General features: G+C 43.8%; 1 protein-coding gene across 2 annotated transcripts in view; it reads left to right on the top strand.

The window, feature by feature from the left end:
• EP300 (EP300 lysine acetyltransferase) overlaps positions 1–15,003 on the top strand; it is an 80,229-nt gene that overhangs the window by 52,095 nt on the left and 13,131 nt on the right. For both annotated transcript variants that reach the window (XM_074227009.1, XM_074227010.1), the window contains exons 11-22: positions 3,033–3,110; positions 3,387–3,496; positions 4,585–4,743; positions 4,935–5,372; positions 6,418–6,597; positions 6,705–6,861; positions 8,782–8,900; positions 9,444–9,683; positions 10,351–10,439; positions 12,243–12,323; positions 13,925–13,981; positions 14,692–14,769. In XM_074227009.1, the coding sequence (XP_074083110.1) occupies positions 3,033–3,110; positions 3,387–3,496; positions 4,585–4,743; positions 4,935–5,372; positions 6,418–6,597; positions 6,705–6,861; positions 8,782–8,900; positions 9,444–9,683; positions 10,351–10,439; positions 12,243–12,323; positions 13,925–13,981; positions 14,692–14,769 (1,786 nt within the window). The remainder of the gene's footprint in view (positions 1–3,032; positions 3,111–3,386; positions 3,497–4,584; positions 4,744–4,934; positions 5,373–6,417; positions 6,598–6,704; positions 6,862–8,781; positions 8,901–9,443; positions 9,684–10,350; positions 10,440–12,242; positions 12,324–13,924; positions 13,982–14,691; positions 14,770–15,003) is intronic.

Genomic DNA, 15,003 nt, shown 5'->3' on the forward strand with positions numbered 1-15,003 from the left:
AGTGATATAGTAGTCCATAGCTGTGGCTGCACCTTCTGGGCACGTGTGATAGACTTCTGCAGTAGAGTAATCTGGGATCAGAGAAGGAAAGGGATGGGAATGGTAACACATCTGGGCCACATCCAGCTCAAGATAATGTCCCCTTTGCAATTGAAGCTGCACCACCAGAGGTCAGCAGAAAGGTGATGGCCAGATCAAGTGATCAGAGTGTAAAAAGGGACATGGGGACAAGACATGACTTGGGTAAAATCAACAGACTTTGACAACCCATTGAGCATTTGAAAGAAGGGTGAGCAGGAATCAAGGCTGACGTCTAAGTGGTCTGCCTGGTGACTAGTGCAGTGGAGTTGGGTGGTGTGCATGCATCCCCCCCTTGTCCTCCCAGTAGAGAAATTAGGAAAGGTAGAAGGTTGGGAGCAAGAGAATGAGTTCACTTTTGGACATGCTGAATTTAAGTTTTATAATCAACATTTGGAGACTTCATAAGTCAACCTGGGAATCACTGGCATTGAGATAGTAATTTCATCCATGAGAGCTGATGAAATCACCAAGGGAGATAATCTAGAGGGAAATGAGAAGAGGACCTGGCATTAGCAGACATGGCCCAGATGAAGATCCACCAAAGGAATCTGAGATAGAAGGGTCTGGCAAGGAGGAGACAAGAAAGGAACAAGGAGAAGAGAGTGATTCATGGCATCAGAAACTGCAGAGAGGTCAAGAAGGATGAAGCCTTAGAAAAACATCATTAGATTGGACATTGTCAATAGCTTTAGAGAAAGCCAGATCGCAGGTGGCAAAATGAGTAAAAGGAAGGGAAATGGAGGCAACCACTATATATGTTGACATTCAGGTAGTTTACCCTTGAAAGGATGGTGTTATCAGATGATAAGCAGCATGGTTGGACAGATGTGAGTGAGAAGCAAGGAGAGAATAGGCATGAGGGCAGTTCTCACTTCACTGAAAGAGATGGGATGTCATGGAATCCTTTGAGGGACCAAACCTCTTCAGGCAAAGACCTTGACTTAGAGGATTGGGATGGCATTGGATCACCCAACAGTCAAGGTGGTTAGGAGAGTGATGATGGAAATGCAGGGGTGAAAGGTTGGAGGACAGGAAAGGGACAAAATAGAAGGGTAAATGGAGGCAATGGAAAACACAAAAGGAAGTTTGTCAGCCAGGGAGACGGCAATGCCAGGGTCACGATGTAAAGGGTTCTATTAGGCACACAGGAGGTTAAGGGAAATGGCGATGGGGGCCCCAGTCGGGGTGTGAGTTTCAATCCACTTGGGATTGACAATCACTGGGTTCATCACCGAGATTGGCTATGTTGTCCGGTGTCAGCTTGGAAGCTCTGTAAGAAGTTAAGGTAGAGGTGGAGAATGGAAATGGATGAGAAATGGAAGGCTAGTACTTGTTATATTTGACAGTTATGGTTTTGCCATTTGAATAGGATCAGATAGTTTTGTGGAAAAAATGAGGGAAAATTTAGGATGAAATTAACTTTGACTATAATGTTAAAAAATCAAAATGCCAGGTAATAGATTGATGTCACCATGTAAGAGAGTCTGGAATGACTTTCTCCAGGTCTCTTGGACTAAAGACAAAGAAAATATGGCCCCAAAGGAAAGCTAGCTACTACGATAAAATCTTTTTAAATTTTGATTCTCAACAGCTAGAGATGATGGGTTGAAATTAATGGATGAATGAAAATGTGGATTTAGCATTTATCAGCAAACTAGGGCAAACAGCCACCTAGTTTTTGTCTGACCCACAAGCCATAAATATTTTTTTACATATTGGAGTACAACTTTATTTTAAAACACGTAACACCTTTCTTAGTTCCACATGCAAAAATTTGTCCCTTTTTTTCTTTTTTTTTTTTTTTTTTTTAGGTTTTTGCCAGGCAAATGGGGTTAAGTGGCAAGGCCACACAGCTAGGTAATTATTAAGTGTCTGAGACCAGATTTGAACCCAGGTACTCCTGACTCCAGGGCTGGTGCTTTATCCACTGTGCCACCTAGCCACCCCCAATCTCTTTCTTAAAACATGATGCTGCTTAAGACTTACTAGCTTACTAGCAGTTTCAAATCAGACTTAGTAACTTTGAAAAAAAAACCATCTGGGAAATCCTTTTTGAAATCACCTCCTTCCCCCATCCCCCAAATTATAAAGTCAGTTTCCAATACCCTAATATAGCAACCAGGTCCAGAGAGGTGACGATACCACTGTATTCCGCACTCATATTGTATTCTTTAGTTCATATCATCTCATTTTAAAGAAAATATTTTGAAAACTGGAGGGGGAAAACAAGCCATGCCAGAATCTTGAGGTTGGTGACCTGGAAAGAGTCAAAACCACTAGCTTTTTTCTGATATTGGAGGGTCTGATCCCTGCAGAAGAGAGGAGAGAGTCTGAACAGTGTCCAAGGGGAAAATGAGAACAGTGAAAATTTGCTTCCATCTTCAAACCAGACACTTAGTGAAGGTTTTCTTTATTGGGGAGGGGGGTGTTAATTGAATAAATGGATGTATAGTTCTTTTTTTTCTTCTTTTTAATTTCATTTATGTCTTTTGGTTTGCGTTGGAGGACTCATCTTCTTGAGTTCAAATCTGGACTCAAACAGACACTTTTCTGGCTACGTGTCTGGGCAAGTCACTTCACCCTGTGTGTCTCTGTTTCCTTATCTGTAAAATGAGCCAGAGAAGGACGTGGCAGACCACTCCAGTGTCTCTACCACAAAAACTCCAAATGGGGTCATGGAGTCTGATGGGCCAAAACCACTGAGCTAGTGGCCCACCAATTGAAAAATAAAAGCTAATTTACAATCTAATGAATATACATCTATTGGAGGACGTGGCCGGGCCAGTTTCAGGGAACAGCTGGTCATCGAATCAAAATGTTCAGCAGTACATCGCCCAAGACCACAGTGCCCTGAGAGCCCATCTCCTCTTGGTTCAGATGTTACTGGTTTATATTTTTTTTTTCTTTTTTGAAGGAAGATGTTTGTCTAACATTGGATTTCTTCTCCCTAGATGGTCCTTTACCAGACCCAACTATCATCCGTACCAATGTTCCAAACCAGATGATGACTCGGATGCCTCCACAGGCAGGTAGGTCCAAACAAACTGCAACATAACCTTAAGGATCAAAGTTCTGATCCTGGCAGGAGCTACCTGTACAGAGGTTTCCTGTAGAAACTCAGGATTAGCTGAAGAGCTTTCAAAGTCTTAAGGAAAGCAAAACCAAAGTGCCATTTAAATGACTATTGAAAAATTCTGAGATTTGAAAGGAAGAAAGAATATTTGTGCCTTGAAAAGTAACCCCATGGTATGTGGTTAGGTTCCTCATGCATCCACATGAGAGCTATGTCTGTGTATTTTAAATAGGAATGAGTCAGTTTGGCCAGATGAACATGCAGCTGCCATCCATTGGACCCAGGCAGACCCCTCCTCTTCAGCACCCTGGACAGCTAACCCAGGCTGGGCCCATGAATCAGGTCAGAATTTTATCCATTTTCCATTGGCAACTTGAGTCCTCTTCCCCTCCCCTCCCTTTTTTAGTATTGGTGGTGATATAAAACATGGTTTCCAAAAGGGGAAATGAGTCCTTCCTGCTTCTGTTCTTTCTTTTCTCTATAGAAAGGCTAGAGTGGAAGTGAGGTCAGACTTATATTAAGTTAAAGGGAGGGTGGTGCCATATAATAATTTAGATGAGAAATATACTGGGGCCTTGTGGATTCACAAATGGAGGTGGGGGTGGGGTGGGGGTGAGGGGTGGAAACTGCATCAGCCATAGTGAGGGGATCTGTTGAGCTGGGGCAATTGATAAGAAAAGGAGGTATTCACATGATATAATGCATGCATAAGAGTCTAGTTAAAATGAATATAGTCTTTGATTCTGCCTTTTGAACAGAAAGGTCATCTGAGATTTAATCTATTGACCCTACCTAGTGTAGTAGTGAGTATTTGTGTTGTTAGGTGGGGAAAATTGTGATGCCAACATCCAATGCTGCTGAATCTTCAGCTGATTTGCTCTCCCATCCATTAATCAGTTCTGACGTTCAAGGAGGTATTTCCTACCTTCTTCCCTTGACAACTCTTCTGCATGCCAATACATGTATCATATATTGATGACGAATGATTATTGGGCCTAGACCATTGGGAGTAAGGAACCTCTTGTTAGGCCTTGGGGTTGAAAGTTGGGGGCGGGTCCTCTTTATCACTATTGCTTTCCCCTTGACTGTCCTCCTTTCTCTTAACTCTACATTTAGTAGAACTGGTCAGTGTCTACAGTGATTGACATTTGTCCTTTCCTTGATCACCCTTTTTAGTGAGTGGAAATGGGGCAGCTCACTCCATTCTTAAAGAGTTGTATTTATTCACTAGGAGGTTTTTCTTTCATAAAATGTAAATCTTTGCAACTTCTATCCCTTCTGCCCTTTGTGCCCAAGCAGGAAAATTCCAGGCCAGCTCTCATGCCTGTCATGCTCATAGTTTTCCTAAGCTAAGCCTCCTTAGTTCTCACCTTAGTACTGACCCTTATGGCAGATCTCAAGTTGTTCTGGGGCAATGTGCTCTTTTGCAGTCTCTTGCATTTGCTTCCCGGATGCAACAACCAGGAGTTGGTCAGCCTTCCAGCCAGAACCAATTCCTTCAACAGAATCAGTTTTCTGCTTCCTCTCAAGGACTGAATGCTGCAAATCTCCCCCTGGCTCAGCCCAGCAGCCAGGCCCCAGTGTCGCAAGTATGTCTAAGGCTCGCTTACTTGGAGGGGAGCTGTCAGTGACTTAGCTGTGCTGCTTTTTGCTAATTGGATGGGAAGCACATATGTCATGGAGATGTTTGTTCCCCACTTGGTCACTTTTACTTAGATTTATAACAGAACTTAGACTTGTTCAATTCCTTGTGAACTTACAAAACAAATATTTTTAATAGGCACAGATGTCCAGTTCTTCCTGTCCTGTGAATTCTCCTGCAATGACTCCAGGCTCTCAGGGGAACCACATTCACTGCCCCCCTCTCCCTCAACCTTCTCTGCATCGGAATTCCCCTTCTCCAGTCCCCAGTCGGACTCCCACCCCACACCATACCCCCCCAGGCATGGGGACCCAGCAGCCTCCAGCTCCAGTAGCTTCAGCCCCTGCTCCAACACCCCCAGCAATGACCTCTGGACCACAACCCCCCACTCTCCACCCAACTCCAAGACAGACGCCCACACCTCCTCAGGCACAGCTTCCTCCTCAAGTGCCACCTCCAGTTCCTGGTGTCCCTTCGGTAGAGCCGCCCCAGCAGCAGCCCCTCTCTCAGCAGAGCAACACAGCCTCGGTGCCCACCCCGACGGGCCCCCTGCCGCCTCAGCAGCCGACAACTCCCGTACGTCACTGCCTTTTCTCTCCTCTCGGCCAGCCTGGACCCCATGGGTGCTGTTGGTGATGCCACAGGCTGACAGGAGCCCAGTGGATATTCAGCACATTGGGTGTTTAGCTGAGAGAAAGTCAGGGGTGGGATGGGAGTCCTGATGCTGAAGGAAAAGTCCCTTCTGTGCCTCCCTTGCCCCAGGAGCTTCCCCGGAGAGTCTGGGGGGGTGGCAATAAGGACACTTGACTAGGAAGGCCTAGAGCTGCCAAATGGAGGCAGCAAAGAAGCCAGGAATCAGGCAGATCTGAATTCAAATCCAGCTTCAGGAATTTACTAACTTGTGAAATGCTGGACATATCCCTTTGGTTTGTCAGACAAGTAACCTTGATCTGCCTTGGTTTCCTCATCTGTAAAGTGGGTATAATAACACCTCCATGGATTGTTGGTAAGATCCCATGTTTCATGGACCCAGAGCAATTTAGCATTCCTGTTCTTAAGGAAGACTAGCAGCCTGAGCCAAAGAAAGGGGAGAAGACAGACCAGTTCATAGGCTTTGATGACTAGTAAAACTGTGTATGTGTGTGTCTGTGTTTGTGTGCATGGCTCTAAGAGTGTGTGTGCAAGATGCCTTCATCTCCAAAAGGGAGAGGAAGGGCTTTCCAGCATACTTGGGTCTGGGCTTGAAGAAGACTGGCCATTAGCTCAGCACCTCCCCGGACCAGCCATTTCATTGGGGACAGATTGGATTTTTTGGGTGCTGCCTTTTTTCCCAAATAGATTTAGAGTCTCCTTCAGGTGCTTTATCTCTTGACTCTTCCAAGGGCACCTTTGTACATTGTTGTAAAAGTGTACTTGATACTCACAACTTGTTGGAGAAAGAATTAATAAGGTTTTGGAGGTTTCCATTAAAAATAATAATAATAAAAATAATTGAAAATTCTGTCACTTAGTGAGAGAAGTTGAAATTAAAATGGAATTTCCACCAAGGGAAAATGACCCCAAAGACTTGTTCTCACGTGTCCGTTTTCTTTATCATTTGAACCCTTTGCTTTCTCCCTAGCTTTCCCAGCCTGCTGTGAGCATTGAAGGACAAGTATCAAACCCTCCATCTACCAGCAGCACCGAGGTAAATTCCCAAACTGCTCCTGAGCAGCAGCCTTCACAGGACATGAAGATTGGCCCCAAACCAGATGAGGAGCCATCTGAACCAGGTGATGCCCAACCAGAGGAGAAGCCAGAGGTGAGAGAAGGAATCCTGCCTTGGGGTCCCATGCTGATGATCATTTGCATCTCTTAAATGTATTCCTTAAGGAGATCTCCTCCTGAACATTCCTCCTTGTCTTTCAGGTCAAAGCTGCGGCAGGGCCAGAAGAGGCTAAACTGGAGCCCATGGACACAGAAGAGAAACCAAGAGAAGTGAAGGCAGAACCCAAAGAGGAGGAGGAGCAGCCCAGCACTCCAGCCACTCAGTCTTCTCCAGCCCCAGGACAGTCAAAGAAAAAAAGTAAGTCTAGGTCAGCGTCCCTTCGTGGAACATGGTGGGGAAGGACAGACCAGTCCGGAGGGGTATGCTGTTCTGCTTACAGGCTCCGTGGGGCTTGGGTGCGTAGGTCCTTTTGTTCCACTGGCTTGGTCCTGTCAACACCTTTCATTGGCCCAGTTCCTCTGAAGGGATCTTTGAGGATTCTGATGACTTTTGTCATATTTTAAGTAGGTTTCTAAGTTGGTCCAGAGGTTTCAGGTTTCCTTCTTACATATGGCTAATTCCTCTTCTCACTTTCAGTTCTTGAGCTCAAGGGTCTCAAAACTCCAGAGTGGCCATGAGCTCCATGTTATCCATTGGCACTGGTGCCATTAAAACACAGTGAGAGGGGCAGCTAGGTGGCACAGTGGATAGAGCACTGGCCTTGGAGTCAGGAGTACCTGAGTTCAAATCCAGCATCAGATGCTTAATAATTACCTAGCCATGTGGCCTTGGGCAAGTCACTTAACCCCATTGCCTTGAAAAATCTAAAAAAGAAAAAGCCACAGCAGGGCTCCTCTTGACTATGGGCTAATAGGCACTGCCAAGATGTTGGATTTCTTTTTCTTTTTTTTCCCCCTAGTAATGTTAAATTAATTTTGAGAATTTATATTTCTGACCATTTCCATCCGTTTGGAATTTTTAAAAATAATTGTATTTATTTGCTTTTCCAATGTAATGCAACAGTACTTTTTGCCAATTTTTTTTTTTTTGCAAGGTTTTGAGTTTTACATTTTTCTTCTTTCCTCCTCCTCCCCCTGACTAAAAACAATCTGATAAAGGCTCTACATTTATAACCATGCTACATGTAGATCCATATTAAATCAAATTCAAATGGACAAAAGAAAACCTTAGGGAAAAATGACATAATACATTAAAACAACTTTTAAAAATCAAAGATAATAAGCTTTGGTCTCATTTAAATTGTTATTTTCTATCACAAGTCTTTTAAAATTGTTCACTTACTGAACTGCTGAAATGAACAAGTCTGTCGTGGTTGATCACCCAATGTTACTTTTAGTGCATACAGTGTTCTGGTTCTGCTCAGCTCACTCAGCATCAGTTCAGGCAAGTCTTTCCAGGCTTTTCTGAAGTCCCATCCCTCATGATTTCTTATGGAACAAGTGTGCCATCACATAGATATACCACAACTTGTTCAGCCATTCCCCTATTGATGGGCATCCCCTCAGTTTCTAGTTCTTTGCCACAACCAAAAAGCAATGGATATTTTTGTACCTGTGGAATTTTTCCCCTTTTTCATGATCCCTTCAGATTACAGATCCAGTAGTGATGTGGCTGGATCAAAATGTGTGAGCAGTTTGATTCTCCTTTGGATGTAATTCCAAATTGCAACTCCACCAGCAATGCATTGGTGTCCATCCCAGTTTTCAGATGTGGGATTTCTTGAGCGTCCAACTGACAGTATCAAATTGGAGACCAGTAGCCTGCTGCTCCCTCCGTTGGTATTTTAATGATGCTGTATTTGTAATAGGAAGGTCCTAGGACCTGGTCTAGCTTGTTGTAATGTCTGATATTAGAAGTATTATTTGAATGCTTTGGGAGTTGCTTTCATATATTCTCCCCCTGCAGACACATCTCTTGATTCTGATCAATTCTAATTAGTTCATAATGTTTTAATAACTGGACAGAGAGGATTGACCTAATTCAAGCCTTGATAGGAAGTTCTCTAGCTAAGGTTGCCTAAAACTGACCTGTTCCTCTGCAGAGATTTCTGTAGTGCCTGTGTTTCCTTAGGTTGAGTTTGGAGGGATGTCGGGGAAGAGGGACGTGAGGAGGTTGATTTTTGGATCATGGATATTTTTTAAGTTCTCCAACCTACACTGGGGTCCATATGTGCATATTTGCACTAATTTATTTTATTTTTAAAAAATTTCTTTTAAGTTTTCAAGCCAGAAGAATTACGTCAGGCACTTATGCCAACACTGGAGGCCCTTTACCGTCAGGATCCCGAATCCCTTCCCTTCCGGCAGCCTGTTGACCCTCAGCTTCTAGGAATCCCGGTATGTATATGACTGTGACCTCCTACTCACCACTCTCTTACCCCTGAATCGTGGCACTACTATAAGATATTTTTCTTTTGATTGGTTAATAAGAAACCCATCATGATTTGAAAGATTAATCAATAAATGAGTATTGAAAATTACATTCTGTGCTTTAAATTTTTTCCTGTAGCTTTGAAATCCATGCATTTGGCCAGCGAGCATTAGATAGTAAAAGGAGATACTGAAAGGGACAATCCCCCCCAAAAAATAAGCTAGTTGAGTCATGTTTTGTTTACCTGGGAGGTTGGGATCCATTCCTTCCAACTCAGGATTGTTTCTGTGCCAGACTTGGCTCCACCTAGAACAAGGCAGAGCACCTGGCTCCTGCCTGGAAAGCTTCATCTAACTATAGAGTAAAATTATTTCTCTGATCCCTTTACTTCTTTGGAATTTTATTCTCTTGAATAAGGACAGATAAATGACTCACCGTCGCTTGTTCCTTGGACTTGTTGTAGAAGACTCTGAAGTAAAGCTGCTTCACAATCTGTTCTGTCTTCCTAGGATTATTTTGATATAGTGAAGAGCCCTATGGATCTCTCTACCATTAAGAGGAAATTAGACACTGGTCAATACCAAGAGCCCTGGCAGTATGTGGATGATATATGGCTCATGTTCAACAATGCCTGGCTCTATAACCGAAAGACATCACGAGTGTACAAATACTGCTCCAAGCTGGCCGAGGTGTTCGAACAAGAAATCGACCCTGTCATGCAGAGCCTTGGCTATTGCTGTGGCAGAAAGGTAGGAATTGGGGGGGGGGGTAATCCCACAGAGATTGTTTTCTAGCCACTGTCAAAGGGACCATCCAGGTTGGGGAGCTGAGCTGGGGAAGCCTGAGCAATCATCTGGAGGCCTCTGTGCCTCGCCTCCATTCTCTCAACTGGAAATGAAAATGGGGCCTACTTGACAGGGAAGTCAAGCTGAGGTTAGGACTGTAATCATGCTAGCAGGGTTATTGTTATTATTACTTCTTTGTAAAGGAAAAACTTCTTCCCATCCCTGTACTTTAGAAGAGACGATGCCCATTAGAAAGCGTGACTAAATCAGAAATTTGCTCTGTGGTGTATTCAGTTTTTGCTTACTAAAAGCTTTTTAGTTTCATCTTAGATTTTGAGTGGTAGAATATCAGCAAATATATGAGATTGGCAAGTAGATGTTCCTTTAAAGGAATTTTTGTCAGGGGCGGCTAGGTGGTGCAGTGGATAAAGCACCAGCCCTGGAGTCAGGAGTACCTGGGTTCAAATCTGGCCTCAGACACTTAATTACCTAGCTGTGTGGCCTTGAGCAAGCCACTTAACCCCATTTCCTTGCAAAAACCTAAAAAAAAAAAAAGAATTTTTGTCATTTAATTGGCTTTTCTTTTGACTTGTCATTCAAACCTTTGCAATACTTACAAATTATCTTGCAGTTGGAATTCTCGCCCCAAACACTTTGTTGCTATGGCAAACAGTTGTGCACCATCCCTCGAGATGCCACTTACTACAGTTACCAAAACAGGTAAGCCTAACCTTGAAGCAATCTACACCTGTCCCCCAGAGAGACCTCACCCCCACCCCCCAGGCAGCCCACAGTCCTCTTTTTCTGTTAGGAAAGAATTGCCCCCTCCTGTGTTGTAGAACTCAGAGCCTGGAAGAATGGAGGAGGGAGATCTTTGGGCCTGGCCTTCAATATTTCTTTCTTGGTTGAGGCCCAAAAAGGATGAATTTAGCAGTCAAGTGATGCTAGAGCTAGAACCCCTGTTCTCCTCCTGTGTTCTGGGAGGTCCAGTACTTACTCACTTCCTTGTGTCACTCTGGGGCTTCCCTAGTTCTACATTGGTATTCAGCATTGAACTTCTGAGATTCAATGAAAATCCTGCTTCAAAGCAGATTGTTTCCTGAACTCTCCTTAACCAGCCAGCCAGATTCCCCCACACACACCTTTAAATACACTGGAAACTTACTGATGTTACTTCTCCCTTGTACTTTTGAGTTCATCCCTGTTTTTGATATTTTTCATTGTTACTAGCTCACAAGAAGCCAGGTAGGGTCCAGTCCTTCTCTGTTCACAGAGAGATTTAGTGCAGTGAGATCCATGATGGAATCTTTATCTTCAGAGGATAATCTGTTTGTGTGGAGAAAGATTGGCCCCTTGCCTTGGGAAGGCATCAGCATTCGGTATATGTCTACATTGCTGCCTTGGAGTCTTCATTTCCAGTAGCTGATGTGGCCTCACTGTGCTCATGGTGGCATGCTAAGATGATAAGGCTAGAAAACCCAATGAAAGACCATATCTTTAGTGAGACCTCCTTGGAACCATGGCCTTCCTGACTTGAAAAATGCTTGTTTAGTGTTGTCCATTTTTTTAGTGTTTTTTAAAATTAGGTGCATTCTCATTAACATTTTGGTGTTAATTGAGGGTCCATTTAGTGAGATATTTAAGGATGGAGTAAAAGTCCTTATGAATATCACATCATAGTTGGCATGAAGCATTCCCCCTTGTTCTGTTCTTCCCACCCCCAATATGTTGTTGTCTTGATGTACCATTTTGACTTCTAAATTCCCACCCCACAATATTTGTTGGTCCCCCTATGTAACAGTGTGTGTGAGTCTGTGCATGCAGGCGCACGACTGACCCTGGCTCGGCCTTCACCCCATTTCAAAGGATGTTCCCACTAGCCAGCCCCCACCCCAACTCGGTCAGAGTCAGAGTGTGCTCATCTCACTTCTGACTGCTGACCCTGTCTCTCAGCTCCAGTCACAGGAGCTTTTGAGGAAAGGCCTGTTCTTCTTAAGTGACTGTTAGAGGGAGCCTCTCTTCCCTTTCCTCTTTTGAACTCTGAGCTTAAGGTGGCCTGGTTTATTAAGACAGGGGGGGTGTGGGGTGATTTCATTGGAATATACTTTGGTTTGATTTGCTGCTTGTGATCCCATTTGAGAGACTGAACGCTAATCTGTGCTTTGCCTTGGCTTTCTGCTCTGTGTTGTCTTGTCTGGCTGTGTTGTCTGTTGTCCCGCGATACCCCATTTCTTCCTTTTGTTTCGAGTATGTGTGTACGTGTATGTGTATTTTTTTTTCTCCCTCATGCTTGTCGTTGTCTGCACTTGGCTCTGATTGCAAAAACCAACCCAAACCCAAACCCAAACCCAAACTGTGGGTGCCCATGTACCTCCATCATTGACTGTCCTTGTCGCCGTTGATGACCTGCTCTCTGCTCCTGTCCCCTTCCTTGGCCTGCTGTGATTGGTGGCGTCGTTGCGTGGCTGGGGCTGTGTTGGGTGACCGGAACAGTTCACCCCAGTATGGCCTTCTTGCCGACAGGTATCATTTCTGTGAGAAGTGTTTCAATGAAATCCAAGGCGAGAGCGTTTCTCTTGGGGATGATCCATCCCAGCCTCAAACGTAAGTACTTGGGGCTCGTGGTCGGGGGTCTTCTCAACCAGGTAATTCTAAAATGATAGTCCCCTTGAGTCTTCTCCATATCATCAGTCTGTGTTGAGACCAATCAGTGAGTTATACGAGTTACTTTCCTAAAAGGCTATCCAGTTATTCTCTTAAAATGGCTCTCAGATGCTTCAGATTACAAATGTGGCTTCTGCTGTTTTTCCCCTTCTCTAGTTTTTCTGGTTGGCAGAGTATTGCAGCAGAACCCCCTTTAGTCATTCTGCCTGCCAGACAGAACTTAATTAATACCCACCAGCAGCTCCCCATCTCTGATTGCTCCAAGATAGAAGTAACATGCTCAGACAGTTTGACTCCTCCCCATTTACAAGTAGAGAAATGGAGGCTTGGGGAGATAAGGGGCCTCAATGCACTTGTAAATTCTGAAATATCTGGACAAAGAGTTGAACCTTTGCTATCAGAAAGTGCTAGAGTACATCTCATTTTGGGGGAGTCAGAAGCTCTTTAGATGGATTTCACTTTCCTTGTCTCTGGCCCATCTAGAAGAAACGCTTGTGCCCCACCATCCCCAAGGTCACATGGTCTGGATGGAAACTTCTCTTGGAAACAAATGTAGCCCAGCCTATCTCTTGTAATCGCCAACTAGAGATCAGAAAAGTAATTTCTCTCAGACATAGACTAAAATTCTGGGGAAAGAGGATGACTTTTTAGGTAGGTGTCACTGATCATGTTAGAGGTTTGATCTGAGTCTGTAATTCTTGTCTACAGTCTCTGATAAAAAGCAGCTTCTTTAAGTTACATAAAAGAAAAAGGAAAATCATCAATTCATACATGATGGTTGTCAGCATCACATATCCTAATATTTCTAGCAGGTGTTAGTAGCTATGATACAGGCATCAGATTAGGCCACAGCAGGAACTGAAAAGGAACAAGGTACTAATTTTACCAGTCAAAGGCAAAAAAAATCTGTAACCATGGACTTTAGAGTGATGCAGGGCTATAAATTTGAAGCAATTCCTGTACTTCTGGAAATGCCATACTGAGCCCAACCACTTCATGGTAGGAAGAGGGGAATCTGTTACTTTGCTTTGAGAGATTGGTCCCCAAGATTGGAAGAGGGTACCTGACAGGATGAGGCTTGAGTATTAAGTCATTGAGAAGTGGTTTTACAGGCCCAAAGCATCTTCTTGCCATGTGCGGTCCATTTTGTTATTTATTAGTATGGTCTTATGTGTTCATAAGCATTTATTACTGGCCTACTCCTGTGACAGAGTAGTCATCCTTTAATAGTAGCATTAGGAGCATTAGTGATGGGGCAGTACGTGTACAGTTTATTTAATGGAAGATCTTTATAGTTGAACTTGAATTTCACCTTAAAATAGAGTTATCTTTAGCTTGATTTCTGCTGTCCTTCAATGGCATTTTTAAAAACCATGGAAAAACCCATTTCTAAACACTATAAACTGAGGCAATTGATGGGAAGTAAGCAGACCACCTCCAGTACTATTGATGCTATTTATTTTGGATGGGAGATTGTGAACTAGAATGTTATTTCTTCTGAAGGGTGTTTTCCTAATATTGCCCCTTTTTTCTTTCCATAGTACCATAAATAAGGAACAGTTTTCCAAAAGAAAGAACGATACACTGGATCCTGAACTGTAAGTTGAATGTGGGGGGGCCATTATTTTCATTCTCTTTCCAGAAACCCTTTAAAATCTTCCCCTGCCTCTTTTTTCTTTAGACAGTAATTGATGTTGCTTTAAATCAGCTGGTCTGGGGTTGTCCTGGAGTGGCAGGTCACTAGGTGGGGCCAGGACACTCAGTGGACTAGTGAATAGACAGCGTGGCTTTCTCCCATTTGCACGACTTGGTATTTTGGTAGTTTATCGAAACCAGCCTGTCTTAATGGCACCAGCTTAGGGGACCACTTCCTTGGAGCACGTTTCAGATCCTATCATCAACTCTGCCAGCCTTCTCCTAGGGTGAGAGTTTAGGTAATTCCCTTGTTGGTTTGTAATGTGTCTGTGAGAAGCAAGGGTATTGAAATAAGTAGATATTCTAGGCCACCCCAAGAATTTCAGAAGAGGAGTGTTCTCTGCTCTTTGGGGATTGGTCAATGTGACCTCCCTTCTTTGGTCATTGGGTGGGAAGGAGTCATTTCTTTTTCTCTAGCTTGACATTTGACAGAGCACACTTGCCTTTGGATATAGATAACCAAGGTACTGTTTTTCATCAGGAAACCAGAATGTAAAAGATTAAATGACTTGTGAATGGCAGGAGCTTGGCAGTGCACACTAATGAACCTAGACGTGGCTTGCTTTTCTGGATGGTTTCTGAGTCTTGACTGGTGGCTACTTGTGTTTTCCAGGTTTGTTGAATGTATAGAATGTGGCCGGAAAATGCATCAGATCTGCGTTCTTCACAACGAGGTCATCTGGCCCTCTGGGTAAGCAGTGATGCTACTCTCCTTATCTGTCCATACCTCTGTCCTCTCATGGCCTCTCCTGGCACTTGAGGTGCCCATGGGAAACCATTGTCCTGTCCATTATAACCAGTGGTCCAACATGACCAAGTCCCATAGACATGCAAGTGGCCCACATAGGGGTCTGAGTAGCAAATAGAATCCACACGTTCTTCAGACTTGTAAGATAGGAACGAGAAGGACTATCTGTTCATTTTC

The sequence above is a fragment of the Macrotis lagotis genome, chromosome 2, assembly GCF_037893015.1.
Source record: "Macrotis lagotis isolate mMagLag1 chromosome 2, bilby.v1.9.chrom.fasta, whole genome shotgun sequence".
Classification (NCBI taxonomy): Eukaryota; Metazoa; Chordata; class Mammalia; order Peramelemorphia; family Peramelidae; genus Macrotis; species Macrotis lagotis.